Source organism: Oryza glaberrima, chromosome 2, assembly GCF_000147395.1.
Source record: "Oryza glaberrima chromosome 2, OglaRS2, whole genome shotgun sequence".
In the NCBI taxonomy this organism is placed as follows: domain Eukaryota; kingdom Viridiplantae; phylum Streptophyta; class Magnoliopsida; order Poales; family Poaceae; genus Oryza; species Oryza glaberrima.
The window spans coordinates 33,223,442-33,243,053 of NC_068327.1; the positions used below are offsets into that span (position 1 = coordinate 33,223,442).

At 47.0% G+C, this 19,612-nt stretch overlaps 1 protein-coding gene and 1 long non-coding RNA gene across 2 annotated transcripts; one reads left to right on the top strand and one right to left on the bottom strand.

The window, feature by feature from the left end:
* Window positions 1-5,188: 5,188 nt before the first annotated feature.
* On the bottom strand, window positions 5,189-7,043 carry LOC127761028 (leucine-rich repeat extensin-like protein 1). Its single transcript, XM_052285237.1, has one exon. It carries the CDS (start codon window positions 6,992-6,994, stop codon window positions 5,471-5,473), a length of 1,524 nt encoding a protein of 507 aa, XP_052141197.1. The 5' UTR covers window positions 6,995-7,043; the 3' UTR covers window positions 5,189-5,470.
* A 3,309-nt stretch (window positions 7,044-10,352) lies between these two features.
* Window positions 10,353-14,982, top strand: LOC127761183 (uncharacterized). Its single transcript, XR_008015215.1, has 3 exons — window positions 10,353-10,566; window positions 11,552-12,216; window positions 13,563-14,982. It is a non-coding gene; the product is annotated as an uncharacterized LOC127761183 (long non-coding RNA).
* The last annotated feature ends 4,630 nt before the right edge of the window (window positions 14,983-19,612 follow it).

Genomic DNA, 19,612 nt, shown 5'->3' on the forward strand with positions numbered 1-19,612 from the left:
ATACCGGATTCGGTACTCATAGGTATCAAACCTGACCTAGGTATCGAATCCGATACTCATAGGTATCAGACCCGATACTTAGGTATCAGACTTGGTATTCATAAGTATCATACTCGGTACCTGGGTATCCGACTCGTTACGCATAGGTATTGGAACAAATACTCATAGGTATCAAATCAGATACCCGATACCCGGGTATCCGATCTGGTACTCACAGGTATCAGACGCGATACCTAGTTATCGGATCCAGTACTTATAGGTATCAGACCCGATAACTCGGCATTAGATCTTGTATTTATAGGTTTCATACTTGGTACCTAGGTATTTGACCCAGTACCTAGATATCAGATATGATAATCTTAGCATCTATGTATTACATACTAGAGTTTCTAAGATGTGGTATAACCAAGAGCCAAACATGACATATCTAATTAGAATCCATTGTATCCATATATAATCTAGGTAATTATTTGTCTGGTCTAATCCGTGCATGGTATAGGACACATGCAAATAGATGCAACCAATCTTAGACACATAGCTAGGCTACTAGGCTCTGCCATAACAAGTACCCTACATAACTAGGGTACGGGACTACTAGTAGCTATTACAGGGATTTGGCATGCACAACAAGCTAGTAGTACCTTCGGTTTTATTTACTAGCTAGGCTAGTATCAAAGGCAGGACTTAGGCATGCTGGGTACTAGCTAGCTGTCAGGAACAAGACTATACACTGATACACACAGCAAACGTGCGTGATGATAATGCTAGCAGCACGTGACATACTCGGGAGAAGCTGGCACGTGGGGCCGCGGCATGGAGGATAAGTGGTATACCGTTCAACGGTATACCGTTGTGTAGTCTTTCTCTAAAATACGGATGGAGTATGTTCGATGGAATTTGACGATATTTAAAATTTATCATGGTTTATCTTGGTGATACGAGAGAAAAACATCAAACAACTGATGCTTCCGCCTACGGTCTTGCGAATAAAAAGGTAAAATACCGATGGTGCACAAAATACATATAACTACGTAAAAAGAGAAAACTAGCATAAATCTGCAACAGTTTATGACATAATTAATCTGGAACGTAAAAAACAAGAGACCGTAAAATATATATTTTATATTAAGATGTTTCGTTTACTTAGAGCACAAAGCAGAATCCGCTGTGCTCAAGTATCAAAACTGGAGTACTTAGTGGACTAAAAACCAACCAAAGAATTCCGTCTGCCGTTGAAAGTTGAAACTAAACTACGATTTGGGCGCGTGTTAGCTGCACGACTCGCGGCTTTCGAAACCGAACGGCACGGCACGGTCGGAGATAACAGAAACCCACCTGGTTATCTGTTACCGTGTTCTGAAATCTGAACTACTACCCAATGTTTGAGACTAGCTCGGTGAGGTTCGCAACATCAACCTTTTTTGACGGCTATCGGCTCGTGTCGGCTGGATGCTTCGGCTTGCGTCACCCGGTGGGCGCGCCGCCAGCCGATCGAACGGGAAGGTGAGGTGCAATTCCAACTTCTCCTCCGCCTCCCGTGGGCTGGGCTACCTGTTCCACCGCCATATACACAGTCCCCACCGACACATGTCCATGGCTTTGCTAGTGGTATAATTTCACTTTGATTCTCTAAACTGGTTGTCGGATCCGGTTCGTATCCCTAAACTATAACATCGGATATTTTAACCCCTCCTCAACTATTAAAATCAGAACAATTTGACTCCCTCGACTGTTTTGAAGAGGCGGTTTTGCTGACGTGACAGTGTTGACCTGGTTTCGTTCTACGTGATGTTGACGTGGTGCTTATATGATATTAGAATTAAAAAAATATGTGAAACCCGTTTATCATTCATAAAAGAAATATTATGGGATTCACATGTCATCCTCTCTTTATCCTTCCCTTCTTCCTCATGTCTCTCTCTTTCTCCCCCCTTTCTCTACCCCTTCGTCCGTCTATGGGAAGAGCTAGAGCGGTGGCAACGGAAGTGCAAGGGATTCCAGGGCGGCAAAGGCGTGGGCGGCAATGGTACCGCAGTCAGGCGTAGGGACGAAGGCGGTGGACTACGAGGTGGAGCAGCAGGATGGTGGTCGCGTGGTGAAGAGGAAGGAGGCCGGCCTCACGAGAGGGAGCCATGGAGGAGTGCCGGTCGCAACATCAAGTGTTGGGTGAGTGCTAATGTCGATCGCAATACCACCACCGAGATCCGGCTCTTGCCCACCATCGTCCTATAATATTCCTTCTGTCAATGACAAATGAGTCCCACATTTTAAAAAAATTAACACCACGTCGGACGAAGACCAGGTCAACACCGCCACGTAGTTGCCACGTTAGCAAAACCGTCCTTCAAAACAATTGTAGGAGTCAAATTGTGTCGGTTTTAATAATTAGGGGTTGAGATATCTAGTATTGTGATTTAGAGATAAGAATCAGATTCGGCTATTAGTTAAGAGAGTCAAAGTGATTTTATTCCTTTGCTAGTTGCTGATACTACTGGCGGGCTGCGGCACGTAGACAGATCACTTAACACCAACCAGGCAGGCCAGTCTCCAAGAGTCCAAGCCCATAGCCTTAGGCCGAGGCCAGGATGATTCTAATGGGCCTTGTGCCACACATGGGCTTCACAGGGCCCGAATTCACACATTGGCTTCTTCTTCTTCTTCTTTTAATAATCGTATTAATTCACATACGTGCTCAGTCAACCGGAACGGGGTCATTTAACTTAACTGATGTGAATTGAGCCATTAACATGTGGACCGTAGTAAAGTGAGCTCACTGGACAGTAACTCAACTGCATGTGTAGTTATGGGTGATCTGTTTCCCAGTCAACCCATATGCTCCCCCATGCACTGGCACATACCCCGTCCAGAGATTAATCTGGGCAAATGCTTGTTAAGATTCATGATCAGATGTTGAGGTTAAGTCCAGAAATAGTAGAATACTCATGCATGATCCCCACAAAGAAAGGAGGGAGGGAGAAGAACATGCATGTGGTACTAGTCAACTGTAGATATATCTGTAACGGCATGAAGCTGCACATGAGAAGCAGTTATAGTTCGCACTATTTAGAGACCTATAGCTTCGGTGGACATGCCAACGGCAACGGTAGAATCGGGCACTATCGATCGGACAGACGACTCTAACTAATCCTGTACCGTAATGAGTGCTACTGAAGATTTTAGAATCATCCACTCCAGGCGAGACATGCTTGCAGTTTCAGACATCCAAGCAGAGACACCATATGCTCAGCTCAATGCGGCGAGCGTTCCAGGTGATGATCATGATCTACAAACAGGCCTCGCAGCGACAATCATACAGACCCAGGATGTGAACAGAAGATAAAACAGCTCAAAAGCAAGCAGGCTTTTCTCCTTAAGGCCGGGCTAATCAATGCAATGCAGCAGCACGGCGTCTGCACACGCAATGCACAACTCTCGCGCAGTCGCAGAACGATCTGAAATCTGAATAGAGAGCAGAAACAACAACGGAGATCGATCGATCAATCGATCACCGATCAGGTGAAGGCGTGCATAATTTCAGAGATTTTGCAGGAGCTATCCATCTCCAATATGTTCGGTCATTCACCGACGCTTTCAGAGGAAGCGAGTGATCGATGAGTTGCTGCTGCTGCTCAACTGCAGGGGAAGCTGGCAGACAGGGCAGATGGGGAAGTCTCCCAACCGCGAGAACTTTATGTCGCCCATGCTTGTTGGCAGCTGATCTCTCTGATGAGCTTGCTCTCACACCCATCCATCAGCTGCGCCGTCTCACATCATGCACATGAACCACCCGACACCAGCAAAGATCACGGCAAGTGAGAGCATTCAAGGCTCGGTAGCTGCAGCAGCCAGCAGCAGCTGGTAGTAGTAGCTTGGTCCAAACCGATCAGCCCAGTGAGTGATGGGTTGCCATGCCTACCTCCCTCCCATTCATGTGCCATGGCCATGGAGTTCTGAATGCTGCTCAGTGCCGTTTCTTCCGCTGCAGCTTGCACCAAAGCTAACAGAATTCAGATCGAAGCTGATAGTACGTGCTACCAAGTTAACAGCACACACAACGGGGAGGGAAAAGGGGATATTACACTTTGGTCAAAAGCCATCTTGCAGGAGCAGCAGCAGCCAAACATCTTTGGCCAAAAGGAAACGGGAGTATGATGATGGATGATACCTTGAGGGCATCGAAAGAATGAAAGATCCTCTTTGCTAGGCATCGCCCCAGCACGCTTAAGTTCGTTCCCTTCCCCATGCAGGCATGCTCTCGCGCGTTTGTTTGAGCAACCACATCTCCGTTTCTACCAAAAGCCATGGAGATTGAGATGAGAATAATAGGGCATTGCAGATGCTCTTTTGCCAACATTTCCAGTACAAGGATGGAAGAACTGCTTCTGAAAATGCAACGATCAGAGATAAGGAATTTACACAGGCTTATACCAGTAAAGAGTAAAATGGGAGAGATCGTGCAGGTTTCTTTAATCTATGAGTAAAACGCAGAAATCGCAATGAATAGCCTGGCCCGAGAGAAGAAATGCAAGTACTGGTCACCTGAACAATCTGACATAAGCTATTATGAACAGTAATAAACCAATCTGACAGAACAACAATATGAACAATTAACTCCTGATCCGGACTAGCACAACGCAAGATGCACCCCAGGAGAACAAGATCATACAAGCTGCAATGCTGCGTTACAAACTTTTCATACGAGACACTATGCGAAGCTGCAAACAAACCACTGTAAGGCAATCTTCATGCAAAATCAGAACTCAATTAATACACCATGCTCGCACTTGAGAATTTCGACACAACTTGAACCAAATCTGCCGAATTGTCTGAGGCACGTCCATATCAGAAATCACGCCTATAGCCAATACTTACCCCAGATCATACATACATAAATGCTTCAGACTGGCTTCCCGTGAACAACCACAGGGAAACACTGTACTTGTACGCAAGACCTATTAAGTAATGACAATTACTCCACTGATCACAAAGATCACCTTTCAATACACTGAATCACTGATTCACAAAGATCAACTTGAATAGCAACAAGATACGCAACAAAGGAATCCATCCATCCATCTGCACCTTGATAGTATTTGCTTTGGTCAACTGACCAACAATGAACATACTGAAACCTTTGTGATGCCATTGTTAAAAAGAATTAACAAATAGAAGTAACACCTTAAGACGATGTTAATGAACTCATCCAATAGGCTAATATAATATCCATTATGTCCAGAAAGACTATGTACATCTAAGCACACCAAGAACTCTAGTCGCATATCATGAAGGCCAAAACCAAAACTCTAAACAAAAGAGAGAGAGAGAAAGAATATTATAGGTAAATACTAGAGACAATAACGAATCCAACTGACATATTAACGCATATTGACGGACTAGACAGAGAAAATTGCCAAACTCTTTTTTAGTTTTTTAACCCATCGGCGGCGAGGTTAAGATACTGGCATGCTGCTCAGGAAACTGTTGGTTTCACCGCCACTGGCTTGGCTGGGTCAGTGCCGAGCACGGTGGCCGCCGCCGGCACGCCGCTGACAGCCGAAGCATACTGGGGGAGGACGCTGGTGTAGTAGATGGCGCGGCCATTGCTGTCATACGCCACCTGCGGCGCGTAGGCCTGAGCATTCGACGCGGCGGCGGGGGAAGGGCCATTGCCGCTCGCATTGGCATTGCCATTGTGCTGCGCGACGGCGTAGACGGCGGGGAAGGAGGTGGCGCCGGGGCCAGCGGCGGTGGTGAAGTAGCCATGCGGCGGCGCGGGGATGAAGAAGACGGGGGCATGGTCAGCGCCAGAGCCAGGGGCAACAGATGTATACCTTCCCGGCACCGGTAGGAAGGCCGTCGGCGGTGGAGCGGATGATGGAGGCGGAGCAGCGGGCTTCTCCTGGTACTTGGGCAAGTAGTACTCCGGCGTGGCCGTTGGCGGCGTTGGGGTGACGGTGGCGGGAGGGTAGGCGCGGGTGAGGGAGTCGTCGCTGCCATTTCTCGGTAGGGCCGCCGGCGGCGGCGCGGCGGTAGCAGGAGCAGGTGGTGGTGGTGGTTGCTGCGCGGCGGTGTCGGCGAACTGTAGCTTCTCGAGCCCCTGGATCTGGCGCTGGAACTCGCCGGGAGAGACGACCGGGGAGACAACGACGTGGTCGCTTACGGGGTTGGTGGTGTGGCGGTCGTCGTTCTTGGCGGGGATCTCGACGGGGACGTTGTCCTTCACCGTCGGCGGGTCACCGGCGGGGTCCTTCACCTTCACCGCGGGCGGCGGGACGAAGCCGTTGTCGAGGCCGAACAGGTAGTCGGGGCCCGTCGGCGCTGGCAACACCGGCGGCGGCTGCGGCATCGGCACAACCGCTGGTGGTGGCGACTGCACGGAGACCGACTCCTGCTTCGGCTGCGGTGGCGACGGTGGCGGCGGCTGATGGACGGAGTTGAGCGCGTCGACGAACCACTGGCGTTGCTCCTGCTTGGGCTCGAGGAGGCCGGAAGGCTGCGGCGGGGGCGGTGGCGTGGGCGACTGGACGGGGAAGAGGAAAACCCTGAGCCTGGGCGTGGAACCGCCGCGGGACGAGCCGCCGCCAGATCCCGGCGCGGGGCGGAGCAGGTGGAGGCGGTCGTACTCGAGGACGAGGTGCTCCAGATCCTCGTCGTTGGTGACGGAGACGAGCGCGTCGAGGTCCTCGCCGGGGAGCTGGTACTTGACGCAGAAGTCCCCCGGAGAACCCGCGAGGCCGGCCAACCGCGCGGCGAAGTCGGCGAAGCGGAGGGGTCTCTCGAGCGACAGGATCTTCGTCTCGCCGTTGACGTACGAGAGCTGGTGGTCGTGCGGCCGCGGCTGGATGCGCCCCCCGTAGCTCACCATCAACCGCACCTTCGCCGGCGGCGCCGGTGGCGGGGGCGCCGCCTGCGCCGCCGCCGCCTCCGAGCCCTCGTGGTGCGCGTCGTCGGTGGCCGCGGCGGAGTGCGGGGACGAGTCGCCGGAGTCGGCCATGGCGGCGGCGGCGGCGCGCGTTAGGGTTGGGGATGATATGATGGGGAAGGCGCGGGGTGAGGGGAGAGGGAGGCTGTTATAAGGTAGGTAGGGGTGGGATGAACGGGTTTTGGTGAGATTAAGGGTGGTGATTAGCGATCTTAATTCTGTGTTTAGTCTCTAAAGAGGGGAAGGGATTATTGACTGCGGATTTTGGCGGGGGTTTGGCATCGGGAGATGTGTGGGGACAGTTGGGATTGAGGTGTCTACTGTGAATATGTGTGCCTGCTGTGGCGGGCCCGGCTTTTTCCATTTCTTTCTTTTTTATTATCCTGCTTCTTTTCGCGTGATCTTTTTCTCACCTGGAGATACATGCACGATAGGATACTTTGCAAATTCTAATAGTTTGGTTTTAGTACTACTGATTGGATTAGCATCCAGCAATGTTGAATCAGAAATGTGACGCCGTTGGACAGATCGAAATGCACCTGGCGAATTTTTTCGAATTGGAAAAAACGGCAGCATTTAAATTTTCTGTTCGCCGATGCCTGGTCTATTGTGGAGGGGCTTTTTTTAGCTGCGGTGCGGAGCGTCAGGGCGTGCCGTGATGGCGACAAGCGGATGGACCGATCGAAGGAAGCATTGGGTGCGTCTGGTTGCGCTTTACGACGGCCCAAACTGCCTCGCCGTCGCCGGTGTCGCCGGTGCCAGCCCGCACCTGAGAATTCACCCCATTTTACAAGTTTGGAAGAAGGAAAGCGGGCGCAAGTTTCGATGCGTGGGCGCGCACCCACAGTTTCCACTTCCAACCGACAGGGTGCACTCGGGCGGCCGGGTGTGTGCATGCGTCGCACGATCGCCCAAGGCCCCAAAGGCCAAGAGGGGTGGTGTGCTGGGGCCGACGTACGTCCATGTGTCGCGGGGGCGCTGCCGCTGACGACGCGCAGTCGCAGGCGCAGGGCCATGTGGATGTGTGGGCGCCGTCGGAGTTAATTTTGGCAGCGTGTTAGGCAGAGAGGCCGCGGCAGCCACCACAAAACCGGTCGCTTCTCCTGGTCAAAACCTCCGCATCTCACCGCAGCCGCACCCACGGGCGCCACCACACCGCTGCACCTGCACTGCCCATGCGCCCCGCTTCGCATACAGAAACAACTCGTTCCACTGAAATTCTGACGCATGGATCAATAATTTTAGTAGTAGTACTGCCCTTTCCTGGTGAACCGGATTTGTTTCCCCAAAATTATCCTGCCATGACAAATTTGTTCGACATCGATGGTCACATTTCCACAGGTACTACTTATGGTGATGAATCTGTGTACGTTGTATTTGAGGTTAGATATTTGCCAGGTAGTATACGTGATAGGAGGAAGAAAACAAAATGATACCAGGAGTACTTATTTGCACTACTATTAAAATGAGGATCTGACATTACGGATACAGCCAAACCAGCCGTCAAACGAGTGACCGCGGAAGATGGCGAGCACCCGATGATCCAGCTATTGACTTGGCCCTCTTTTCTGCGCGTCATAGTTTAACTTAGCATCCCTAAAAACTGCCACGATCAGGGATCGAGCCAGCTGCTTAATGACCGACCGAGAGAGTGATTACACTGAGCAGTGGGTCCCATCACCAATAGAGGTCCGTGGGCCCACGTCTATTTTTTCTGTGCAGATTTCCTTCATTCTCTTTTTCAGCCCACACGAAATCGATTTTATCTATCACAATATCTTTTCTTACCAAACTCAGCGTGTGTGATCTTCTTTTCTGGCTGCTTTGTTTGAAGAGAAGTGCACGATTACAGTGACGTCGTTAGTATCGATCCCAGATGAAAGCCGGATACTATATTATCGCCATTAGATTAGACTATTTGTTTCACAACGCATGTGGCAGCCAGTTGGTAGTTAGCAGGCATGTTAGCCGGATGGATTCTGGTAGGAAGTTGTGTGGATGGAGTATATTAGTAGAACTCCTTGCACAAAAGATATACTATTAGTAGCACCAAATTAACAATGCTGGTTAATCCATCCGGGCAATGTAATAATGTACACCTTTGTGTTTCCAACCAACTAATGCATGTGTGATCGAGTAGCAGGGCCTGTGTTTTTTTAAGCATGCAAAGAAGGTTAAAGAAATCATTAGAAACCTGACAATCAAGGTGTCAAATGGGCAACCAAGCAAAGCAAGCGAGTGAATCCTGCATCACCGTTGCATCGCTGGAAAGGATAACTGATGATCCTACATTTTTAATAACTGATAGAAAGTGGCGTGCCGTGGGTGACGGCGGCCATGATTAGCTGTGCATAATTACCACTTTACAAGATTGCTAATCAGCGAAATCATGCTGTTTTTTCCTTAAATAAAACTGCAGAAAATTTACGTGCGTACGTGCACTTTAAAGCCCAATCAGTTGTTTTTTCGGATTTACTCGGCTACAGTTTCTGTCCATGAGACCAAGGGAGAGGCATTGACCGAGCGTCATCTCCTTAATGGGCCCACGTGGCAGTCACAGCGAAATATGGGCCCACCAGGCCGGGGAGTGGGGAGGGTGACGCGGCATGCATTTGAGCTGGTGGCGTACGAGCGGAGCGGCCCACCCAACACGTTGCTGCATCATCTCTCCACACATATGCGTTCACAGGTGTAGTAAAGTTGACTCGGTAAAATTGACTAAGTAATTCTTACTGTAACTTTTTTTAGAAAAAAAAGATAAATTTAATAACTGTTGGTTACTTCGTGTTAGTGTAGTATTTTCACGATTGATAATGATATAAGCCGACAATATTATTAAGGATTTAAGGGCGTGTGAAAAGAATAGTGGACGGAATGGCCGAATAGGTTCTCCGCCAAAGAGGAGATGCTGCTGATCGCAAAGAAGAGGAGTACACGTACGCTTTGCCTCAATGAGATTTAGAGAGCGATGTGCATATAATGTGGGTCTCAATTAGGGATGGCAACGGGGACTCATAACCCGTGACCCGATGGGTTTTACTCTATTAGGAGGCAAATATGTTTCAAATATTACACCCATGGGTCTTTTATCGGGCTAAAACGTCACCCATCGGGTGGGCCAGGTCCTGGAACGTTCTCCATCCACCCGAACCCATTAACCCGTGGGTTAAAAATACCCATAGGCCTCAGCCCAGAAAATACAAGCAGCCCAATGCCCAACAACAAATCTAAGCATATAAATCTAAGTGTCTAACCCTAGATATAAAAACCCATTTCCTCTCTCTCTCACTGATTCACTTCTCCTCCCTCCCCGTTACTGTGCTGCTGTAGGGTGGCCGCCGCCACAAACCCTACGGCGCCTCTCGCCCGCGCCGGCGCACGCCCGCGCCGCTCGCGCCACCCGCGCTGTCGCACGCCTGCGCCATGCGGCCGCACGCCACCACCGCGCTAGCCGCCGCCGCACGCCCGCGCCGCGCCGCCGCACGCCACCACCGCGCTCGCCGCGCGCCCGCACGCCACCCGCCCACTACCACGCTCGCCACCGTACGCCCCCACTGCGCGCCGCACACAGTACAGGCCTGCGCAGCCGCGTGTTCTGCACGTAGCATGGCAGCAGTCTCCGGCTCCGGCAACGACGACGGCAGGTGATCTTCTTCCCTCTTTATTAACTGTTGCAGCTATATCTAATGGGTATGGGTACCCAATGGGTACCTGTCACCCGTGCGGGTGTGGGTATGGGGGAATTTTTCACCCGTGAGCGGGTCTGGGTATTGGAGCGGGCATATTTTATTTTAATGGGTGTGGGTATGGTGTCGGTGAATCCGATGGATACGCACCCGTTGTCATCGCTAGTCTCAATCTGTAAAGAAGATTAGGAGTAGGAATTAACGCGTATATGTATAATATCAGCGTTCCTATTAGACAGCAACTCTTTTTTTTTTTTTTTGCTTCAAATTCTACTAAACGCAACCTATGTAGGAGTAGCACATGCACCTCCAGCTTACTTTGGTTGCACACACATGCGAATCGCTCTCCCGAAGTTAAGTTGAGTGTGTTATTCAAACCAGCTGCAATTATGGTCAGTCTACGCAGTCTCTAGTCTCACAGGTCCTCTTTCTTTAATATGAAACGGATAGAACTGAATTAAAGCAGGTACAATAGCAGGCTGTAAGCCAGCTGTAAACATATTTTAAGGAGATAATAAGAAAATAGAAGGGCAGCGGGCTACAGATTTGTAGCCAGCTATAGCACAGAGCGTATGACAGGTGGGACTATATATTAATAGTGTAGTATGTAAGTATTGTATGAATAAACTATTAGATTGGCTATAGATGAATTGGAGCTAGTAGTGGGCTATACTATTGAACTTGCTCTTAGGGTGTACCTGATTTAGAAGCAAACATCTCGTCAGACTTTCTTGCCTGCACACGATTTAGGGATTGTTTAGTTTAAGTCAAAGTTGAAAGTTTGATTGAAATTGGAATGATGCGATGAAAAAGTTGAAAGTTTATGTGTATAAAAAAGTTCTGATGTGATGTAAAAATTAGAAGTTTAAAGAAAAAATTAAGAACTAAACCAGGCCTCATTCCTTCTCTCTGTTTGTTTTGTTCTGGGGCTATGAAGAAACAGAAGAAAGTTTCTTGCGGCGCCACCTCAACGAATATCCTTGTTCGCCCAAGGCCTGGAGTTGGACTGAACAATTCTCTGGATAACCTCAACAAGACCGATTCGTTTGTCATCATACTACAGTATCATTAGGATCAGGGTTTTCAATATCTGAAGATAGCCCTTGACATGTTCAGCTGATTGCCTGAAACTGACAGGTAATTGGTACTTCTAGATGATTTTATTTCAGCTTTTGAGCCGGGATATCTACCTGGAGAAGATTACCTTAATTAATTTCTTCAAGTCCGCTAATGATATAGTAGGAGCACTATACTAGTACTGGTACTAGATGATCAAAACGGCAACCACCTAACCGTTAAAACATAGGAGGAGTAGCTACGTAGCCTGAAACCTCGGAAGTGTAGATGGAGACCTCGCAGCTACACACTACTGAACAAACGAACGGTCCAAAGCCTTTTCACAGAGAGCAACCTCCAAACCGGGACAAGCATCTGCTGCCGTCCATGCGGCGCCAAGCAAAGCCCATCACCGTCGTGTTGGCACCATCCCAGCCGTCTGTCCCTCTCAGTCTCACCCATCATCATCATCATCTCGCAACCGTCGTGGACGCGAAAGTGAAGCTTCATTTGCCGACGTACTAGCAAACTTCAGCCTCAGCTACGTCGTAGGTACGCTGCATCTCCTGCTCCCTTGGTCCCAAAACAAGTATAGTTTTACACGGTTCATATCCAACGTTTAACCATTCATCTTATTTAAAACATATTTATAATTAATATTTTTGTTTTTATTAATTTATAAAATATAAATAATACTTTATGTGTGACTATTTTTTAATTTTTTTATAAACTTTTAAATAAAACGGACGATCAAACGTTAAATACGGATACTCATGGCTGTATTTATTTTAGGATGGAGGTGGTACCAATTAACATCACACATCGATCTAAATTGTTCCCATCAATCACTGTCACGGCCTTAATTAAAAGAGCAAGTTAATTAAACCCTCTATTTATGGGGCTACCAAAAATATGATGATGGGAGCAGATGCAGAGTACTCGGTTAACTTAGCTTCGATTGTTAAGCTTTAATCTTCACATGCGTGCAAGTACCAGATTGAGCTGTTTTGTGACTTGTTTAGGGTCGAGAGCCTCGAGTCCCGAGACACGTAGGCAATTAGGCATGATGGGTTTAACCAAGATACACATGGGTTAGTGCAAATCAGGATTAACCAAGTACTCTCGCCTGACTAGATAAACATGGATGCTAGTACTACAAGTCACCAGCCAGAGTTAACAAACACTGCTCTGGGTCTTGCGATCCATGTGAGCTGAAGTGTTTGAAGTTCCTTCCAAACGCATTAACAAATTCTGCCCTGCTTTATCACTGTTATAACCACTCGGCAATGTACTGTAGGAGCAGTAGTTAGTGGTACAGGACTATCGGTAAACTCGAATTAGGAGTCGTGGTTGATTGCATTGACGAGCGTAACACGAGCTGGTGCAGTTGGTTGGTACATCTGCACTCTTCACCCGTGTCTGAATTTCTGCTCGTCTGCTGTGCTGTCGTCGTGCTGCACAGTCTACAGGAATAGCTAGTGGACCAGTGGAGTAGGGGGATTTACATTTTACAATCTCGATATATTGCCTAGGAGAATTGCGTGATGCATCCACGAATAGTACTAGTTGCTCGAGATCGAGGAGGGAGACAAGGATTGTGTGCTATTTTACTGGACTTCGTGTATCCTGTTTCTTTCACCCTTTGCTGCTACTGCCTACTAGTACTAGTAGTAGTACTAGTTTGCTTGTGCCTTGCAAGTTGCAACATGTTGTACGTATGCAGTTACTCCCTCGATCCAAAAAAAAAAAAAACAAAAACAAAACATATATTTCCATGCCAACGTTGGACTATTCATCTTATATGAAATTTTTTTATAATTAGTATTTTCATTGTTGTTAGATGATAAAATATGATTAATACTTTATGCGTGACTTATCTTTTTTAATTTTTTTCATAGTTTTTTCAAATAAGACGGACGGTCAAACATTGGACACGGATTTCCACTGCTGCACTTATTTTGGGATGGAGGTAGTAGTTTAAGAATTTATCTGGCAGGCAACATATGTTACTGGACGCTGATATTTGGCACCGGATTCAGCCCATCTAATTTTGAGCCCAACCAGATCTTATCATATCTGTCAAAGTTTATTCGGCCCAACCATATATCATTACGAGGCCCACCAGTGGCAGTGCTCCCCTCCCTATTGGACCGGAGTACAACAAAGCCCAATTGAAGAGACGGCCCAATGAATGGGCTGCAGAACAAGGCCCACGCCGCAATTGCTCCCTGGAACATAGGGAAGGAAAGCCTCGCAAGCAGCAGGCGAAGAATCGAATTGCGGCCTGCGGCAATTTGTCATCAAAACTCGAAGACACATATTTCAGCTACTTGTCAATTTGTCATCGCATACAAAGCATCGTCTTCTTGTCATCAGCAACTTGTTTGCGTACGATTATGAGCTATGCTTTGGCCTACTTCCATCAGCAAGTGTGCAATACGTTGAGCTAGCATCCAGTGGTCACTGGTTAGTTAGCAGTAGTTGTGTAGTGCCAGTATAGTAGTAGCTAACAGGAAGGCACATTCAGTGTGTCAGTCGACGAGTCCATACTAAGTCATAACCTGGTTGTCCGTTAGCTGCAGGCCGGACCCGATGCGTGGACCAAAAGAGTATCGGAATTCAGACACGCCACATGATTTTATTGATCGGTACACGCTGCAAGTATGGCTGGGCTGGTCCAAGCCCAAAATTATTAAGAGCAATGACCCGGTTTCAGCTGCAGGCAGCAAATGGAAGAGAATACTTGTAGTATCCAGGAAAATCTTCCTCTCAAAAACTTTGAAATATATAAGGGCATTGTTTAGTTCCAAACTTTTTCTTTAAACTTTCAACTTTTTCATCACATCAAAACTTTACTACACACATAAACTTCCAACTTTTCCATCACATCGTTCCAATTTCAACCAAACTTCCAATTTTAGCGTGAACTGAACACACCCTAGTATTTGCTGCAGAACTGTAGAGAAGGATTATTAGAGCATGTAACTGATGATGAGAATGCTGAATTATTGATGCACCAACTCTTCATCCGGGACTGATTCAAAGGGATTTAGTCGATTTTTCTCCCTCGATTAAATGGAAGCAACTGGTCTTCTACTCTGTTATCATCTGTTCAGGAAACAGGACTGGAGTAGCCACATTTACCATCTGTAATTATAAATTTATAATATGCTCATTTGACAGAAATGACATATATATCATCCAACGCAATGGAACATGAGCAGAGAGTAGTAATCTAGAGTAAATGCCCATCTGTTTGTACATTATCTTACCAAGGATTTTTATCAAATCCTACCTGAACGAAAGCAAAGCCGAAAAGAAAAACCATACTAAAATAGAAGAGAGATCAGGGAACAATACACCTAAACTGCAAGCTGAGAGAAGCAGCACTGAAGAATAGGACACGACATGGATCTATCTATCATCATCTATTGGAATCTGGATTCGGGCCACTCGGAACCTCATGCTTGCTGTCGTCGATGCCGGCCGAGTTCCACCTCCGTGGCCGGAACCTCCTCGTCCTCGCCGCCGGCAGCAGAAGGCGCCGTCCACCGGCCGGGACCGACGTCGCCGCCGCTGGCAACGACGACGACCTCACCTTTGCTTCTTCTTCTTCTTCCCCCAGAGGAGGAGCCAGCGACACGACGAGCATAACGGCGCAGAGAAACGCACAGAGGCCGAGAAGCGGCAGCGCAGCAGCTGGTCTTCTTCTATCTCCAATCCATCGAGCTCTTGCCATGCAAGAATCAGCTTGCAGTAAAGCCTTCGATCTCCCCGATCTCACAAGCCACCACTAACCAAAACTCCCATGGGCATCTGCCAGAAGACGAGACGAGAGCTTAGCTGAAATATCGCTCTCTCTAGCTAGCTGCCTCTCACTCTCACTCTCTCAGCGTGTGTGAGCTCAGCTAGCTCTTGTACCGTGGAGACAATGCAAGCAGGCAGCTGTTCTATTCTTTCCAGGATTCACACATGGGTTGGCTACTTGGCTTCTCTGGAGTCTGGACCAAAAGTTTGGGTTTCTTGCTTGCTTGCTTGCTTGCAGGTGAAATGGGAGATGACCATGTGTATGCAAAGGCACGGAGCAGGGGTGGCTGCTTCTTATCTACTGCCCGTGAAGAGAAGCAGCTGAGAGAGCTTTGTGTGATCCATCGTGTATCTGACAGCATCATCACCATACATCGATGGCTTTGTAGACGCCTCAGCAAGACATGCCCCTAGATTGTACTGCTACTGTAGCTATATCCATTGCATGCATACGCATGCTAATTACTTGCAGTATGGAGTACGTAGTACTATGACTGTATGAGCGTGAATCAACATCTGCATTGTACTACGTACTGCAGATGTATGATTGCACTCGCTAGGTGTGTGAGAAATTTACAATTGCTTCGAGTATTTACTTTTGTCGGTCGCGAGCTCGCAGGAAAAAGTTGATCATGGAGGACGGAGCAGCAAAAGGACGCAAAGGACGCGATGGAAAAGACGTAAGACGGCATCAACTGAGAGCTTTGCTCATCTTGGTAAGGCTGTAAAGCTCCAATCCAACAAAATATTTGACGCTCATTGACAGTGTTGCTGATCTTTCATTAACTAATCCATCTCCCTTTTAATTATCATCTTATTTGTATATCTGTCAAGAACAAAATGATGGGGGTGCTACGATGTTAGCTCTGCCATTCAACGTTTCCACAGGCTAAGCTAGCAAGCATGATAAAAAGGAGAAGATTGTGAAAGCCTGAAAGGAGTAGTAGCATGCATGCATGCAGTGCAGCCAGGCCAAGCCAAACAAGAATGCTTTTCCATGGACTGACGACAAACACAAGCTGCATCTACACAAATTCATGTCCAACCCTGTAGCAGACAGGCAATGTTCTGCAGTTGTCTCGTCACCTCCTCTGTAGGGACTCGCTACAGTCACCACACGGACCTTGCACATGAACTCAGGCAAATAAATCATCACATGAACTGTAAAAGATTGATCTACTAGATGGACAAACACAAACACTTCACTGTTCGCCATGTAGATGCTGCCGGATCGATCGAGAATTTGATTTGCCGTTTTTTCTTCGAGAGGGGAGGAGTGGGGCGCGCATGCTGGATGAAAAGGTTACACGAACTTCAAAGCGGGCATGGTTAATTATCATGGGCTCTAGAGAGGGCAAGAGCTGACTGAAACTGGACTAATCTCCACCTATCGTCTAATCACAACTCATTCTGTCGCCGGCCATGAATGCCTCGTGATTCGGGATATATGCAAACGGAGGAAGCATGCACTGCACATCCTGTATGCTACTGGAGTACTATTATCAGCAGGTTACTTTTGTGCATCTGAATGTGGCAAACCGGGCTTCACGGGAGCAGGCATCATCAAGAGCCAAAACCTCCCACTATAATTCTTCTTTTCGACTCTATTCTTCAGGCTTTTGTATTAAGCCTGCAGCACCCTCTCAATACTTCAATTGCAATAGGATCGGTGACCACAGCTTACTAGGTTAGGGGACACAAATATATAACTTGTCCCAAGTTAACATTTGCATTGTGCATCTGCTTTTGTAGCAGTAGTAGTAGCCGTGCTAATGCAATTATTGTGGATGGAACAATTCATGTAACAATCTCATGATTTGGATACCCACGGCGGCAAGCATGCCGGCCGATCATCCTAGCTACTCGTAAGTATCATTTCAGTTGCATACAGTATAGTACTCCCTCCGTCCCAAAATAAGTGTAGCCATGGTTTTCTGCGTCCAACTTTGATCATTCGTCTTATTTGAATTTTTTTAAAAAAAATTAAAAACATAAGTCATGAGTAAAGTACTATTCATATTTTATCATCTTATAACAACAAAAATACTAAGTATAAAAAAATTTCAAATAAGACGGGCAATCAAAGTTGGGCGCGAAAACTCATGGCTACACTTATTTTGAGATGGAGGTATTATTATTGTCTGTTCAGTTAGGCTTCGGGAAGTGTACTAAAATATTACACCAAAGGTTATCAAAAGCTGGCCTTAAATACATAATCACTTAGCAGCGCGTTACTACTGGAGTACTCCAGTATTTAGGACCCTTTAAATCACAGGAATAAAAAAAATGAAGAAATAGGAAAAACATAAGATTTTGACAAGAATATAGGTGTAAAACAGAGGATTGCAAAACACAGAAAAAATATAGTAATGACCGTTTGATTGGACCATAGGAAAAACACAGGAATTTGAGGAGAGATAAAGACTCAAAGGATTTCTTCTTCCATGAGGTTCTACCTCTTATTAAAATTCCTCCAAAACTTGTATGGGAAAAGGCATTCCATAGGAATTTCATAGGATTCCATAGGGTTCATTCCTTTGATTCAAAGGCTTTGTAGGAAAAATTCCTTAGGAATAAAATCCTCTTAAATTTCTATGAATTTTCTTTGAATCAAAGGGGGCCTTAGCCTCAAATTACACTATTAGCATATGCTGTTAGCCTTTAGGCCGTTATTGAAAAGCTCACATCCTTTAAATTTTTGCTTAACCGTATGCTATTTCTGAACACTACTCTCTCCGCCCCAAAGTAAATTCATTTATACACATACCAAAAAAAAATAGAATAAACATGCTTTATATCAAATATCAATACAATTATTTTTTCGCTTTATCTACTCCCATAATTATTTCTTATTTTTACAAACTCCGATACAATAATTACTCTAAAAATAAATTTATTTCAAGTAAAACAACAATAGCTAAAAATTAATATTACGGGAGAGGGAGTATTGAACACAAGTGCAAACATGATTAAGGCTGTGTTCCGGAGTGAGGGTCCCGGCACACAAAATGAAGCAGCGTTTACCACATGATTAATTAAGTTTTAGCTAATTTTTTCAATAATAGATTAATATGATTTTTAAGCAACTTTTGTATAGAAACTTTTCGCAAAAAAGCGCAATGTTTAGCAGTTTGAAAAGCGTGCGCGCGGAAAATGAGACGAGGGAGTTGGGAACAACTCCAAACGAACGCAACCTAAGGCTGTGTTCGTTTCTATATATAGGTTGGGAACCCCTCTCCTGTGCATGGAAAATATAGCGGTACATTAGCATGTGATTAATTAAATATTATGTTTTTTTTAAAAAAGGATCAATATGATTTTTTAAAACAACTTTCGTATAGAAACTTTTTACAGAATAAAACACACCGTTTAGCAGTTTGAAAAGCGTGCGCGCAGAATACAAGAGAGAGGGTTGGGAACACCGAGCAAAGAATATAGGCTAAGGCCATTCACACTGCACCTAGGTGTCATTCCCCTTCACCTAGGCATAGCTCAGAGCCTCGCAAGAACGGGGGCTTTTGGGCCCACAAGAGAAGAGGTGGAGAAAGGGGAGGTATTGGCTCGTTCTTTGTTAGAATCGCAGCTTCTAGGCCCACAAGAGAAGAGATGAAGAAGGGGAGGGAGGGGAGAAGCGCCGATGCCGATGGCGATGCCCCCCGATCCATGCCTGCCGCCGAGGAAGGAGGCCGGACGGTGCGCCATACGGGGAGCTCTGCCCGGTGCGGTCTAAGCTTGGACCGCACCGCTGCATTGCCGCCTCCGGCCCCGATGAGGAGAGATGGAGGCGTGGAGCTCGGTGCCGCCGCTACTCCACCGGCGCTCGGGCGGCGACGTCGCCGCCTTCAGCCCCGACGAGGAGAGGTGGAGGCGTGGAGCTCGGTGTCGCCGCCGCTTTGCTTCGTCCGCCCAGGAGAGAGAGTGGTGCGGAATGTGTGAGAAGGGAGAGGGAGAGATAAAAGTGAGCGGAGAGAGATAGATGGGACCTACTCCAAGCAACATGCATTGTGGAGTATGTACTATCTCCATCCCAAAATATAATACTCCTTCCGTTTCAAAATGTTTGACACCGTTGACTTTTTAGCACATGTTTGACCGTTCGTCTTATTCAAAAACTTTTATGAAATATGTAAAATTATATGCC

Coding starts and splice junctions, on each gene's coding strand:
- LOC127761028 (XM_052285237.1), bottom strand. CDS start 6,994: ATGGCCGACTCCGGCGACTCGTCCCCGCACTCCGCCGCGGCCACCGAC.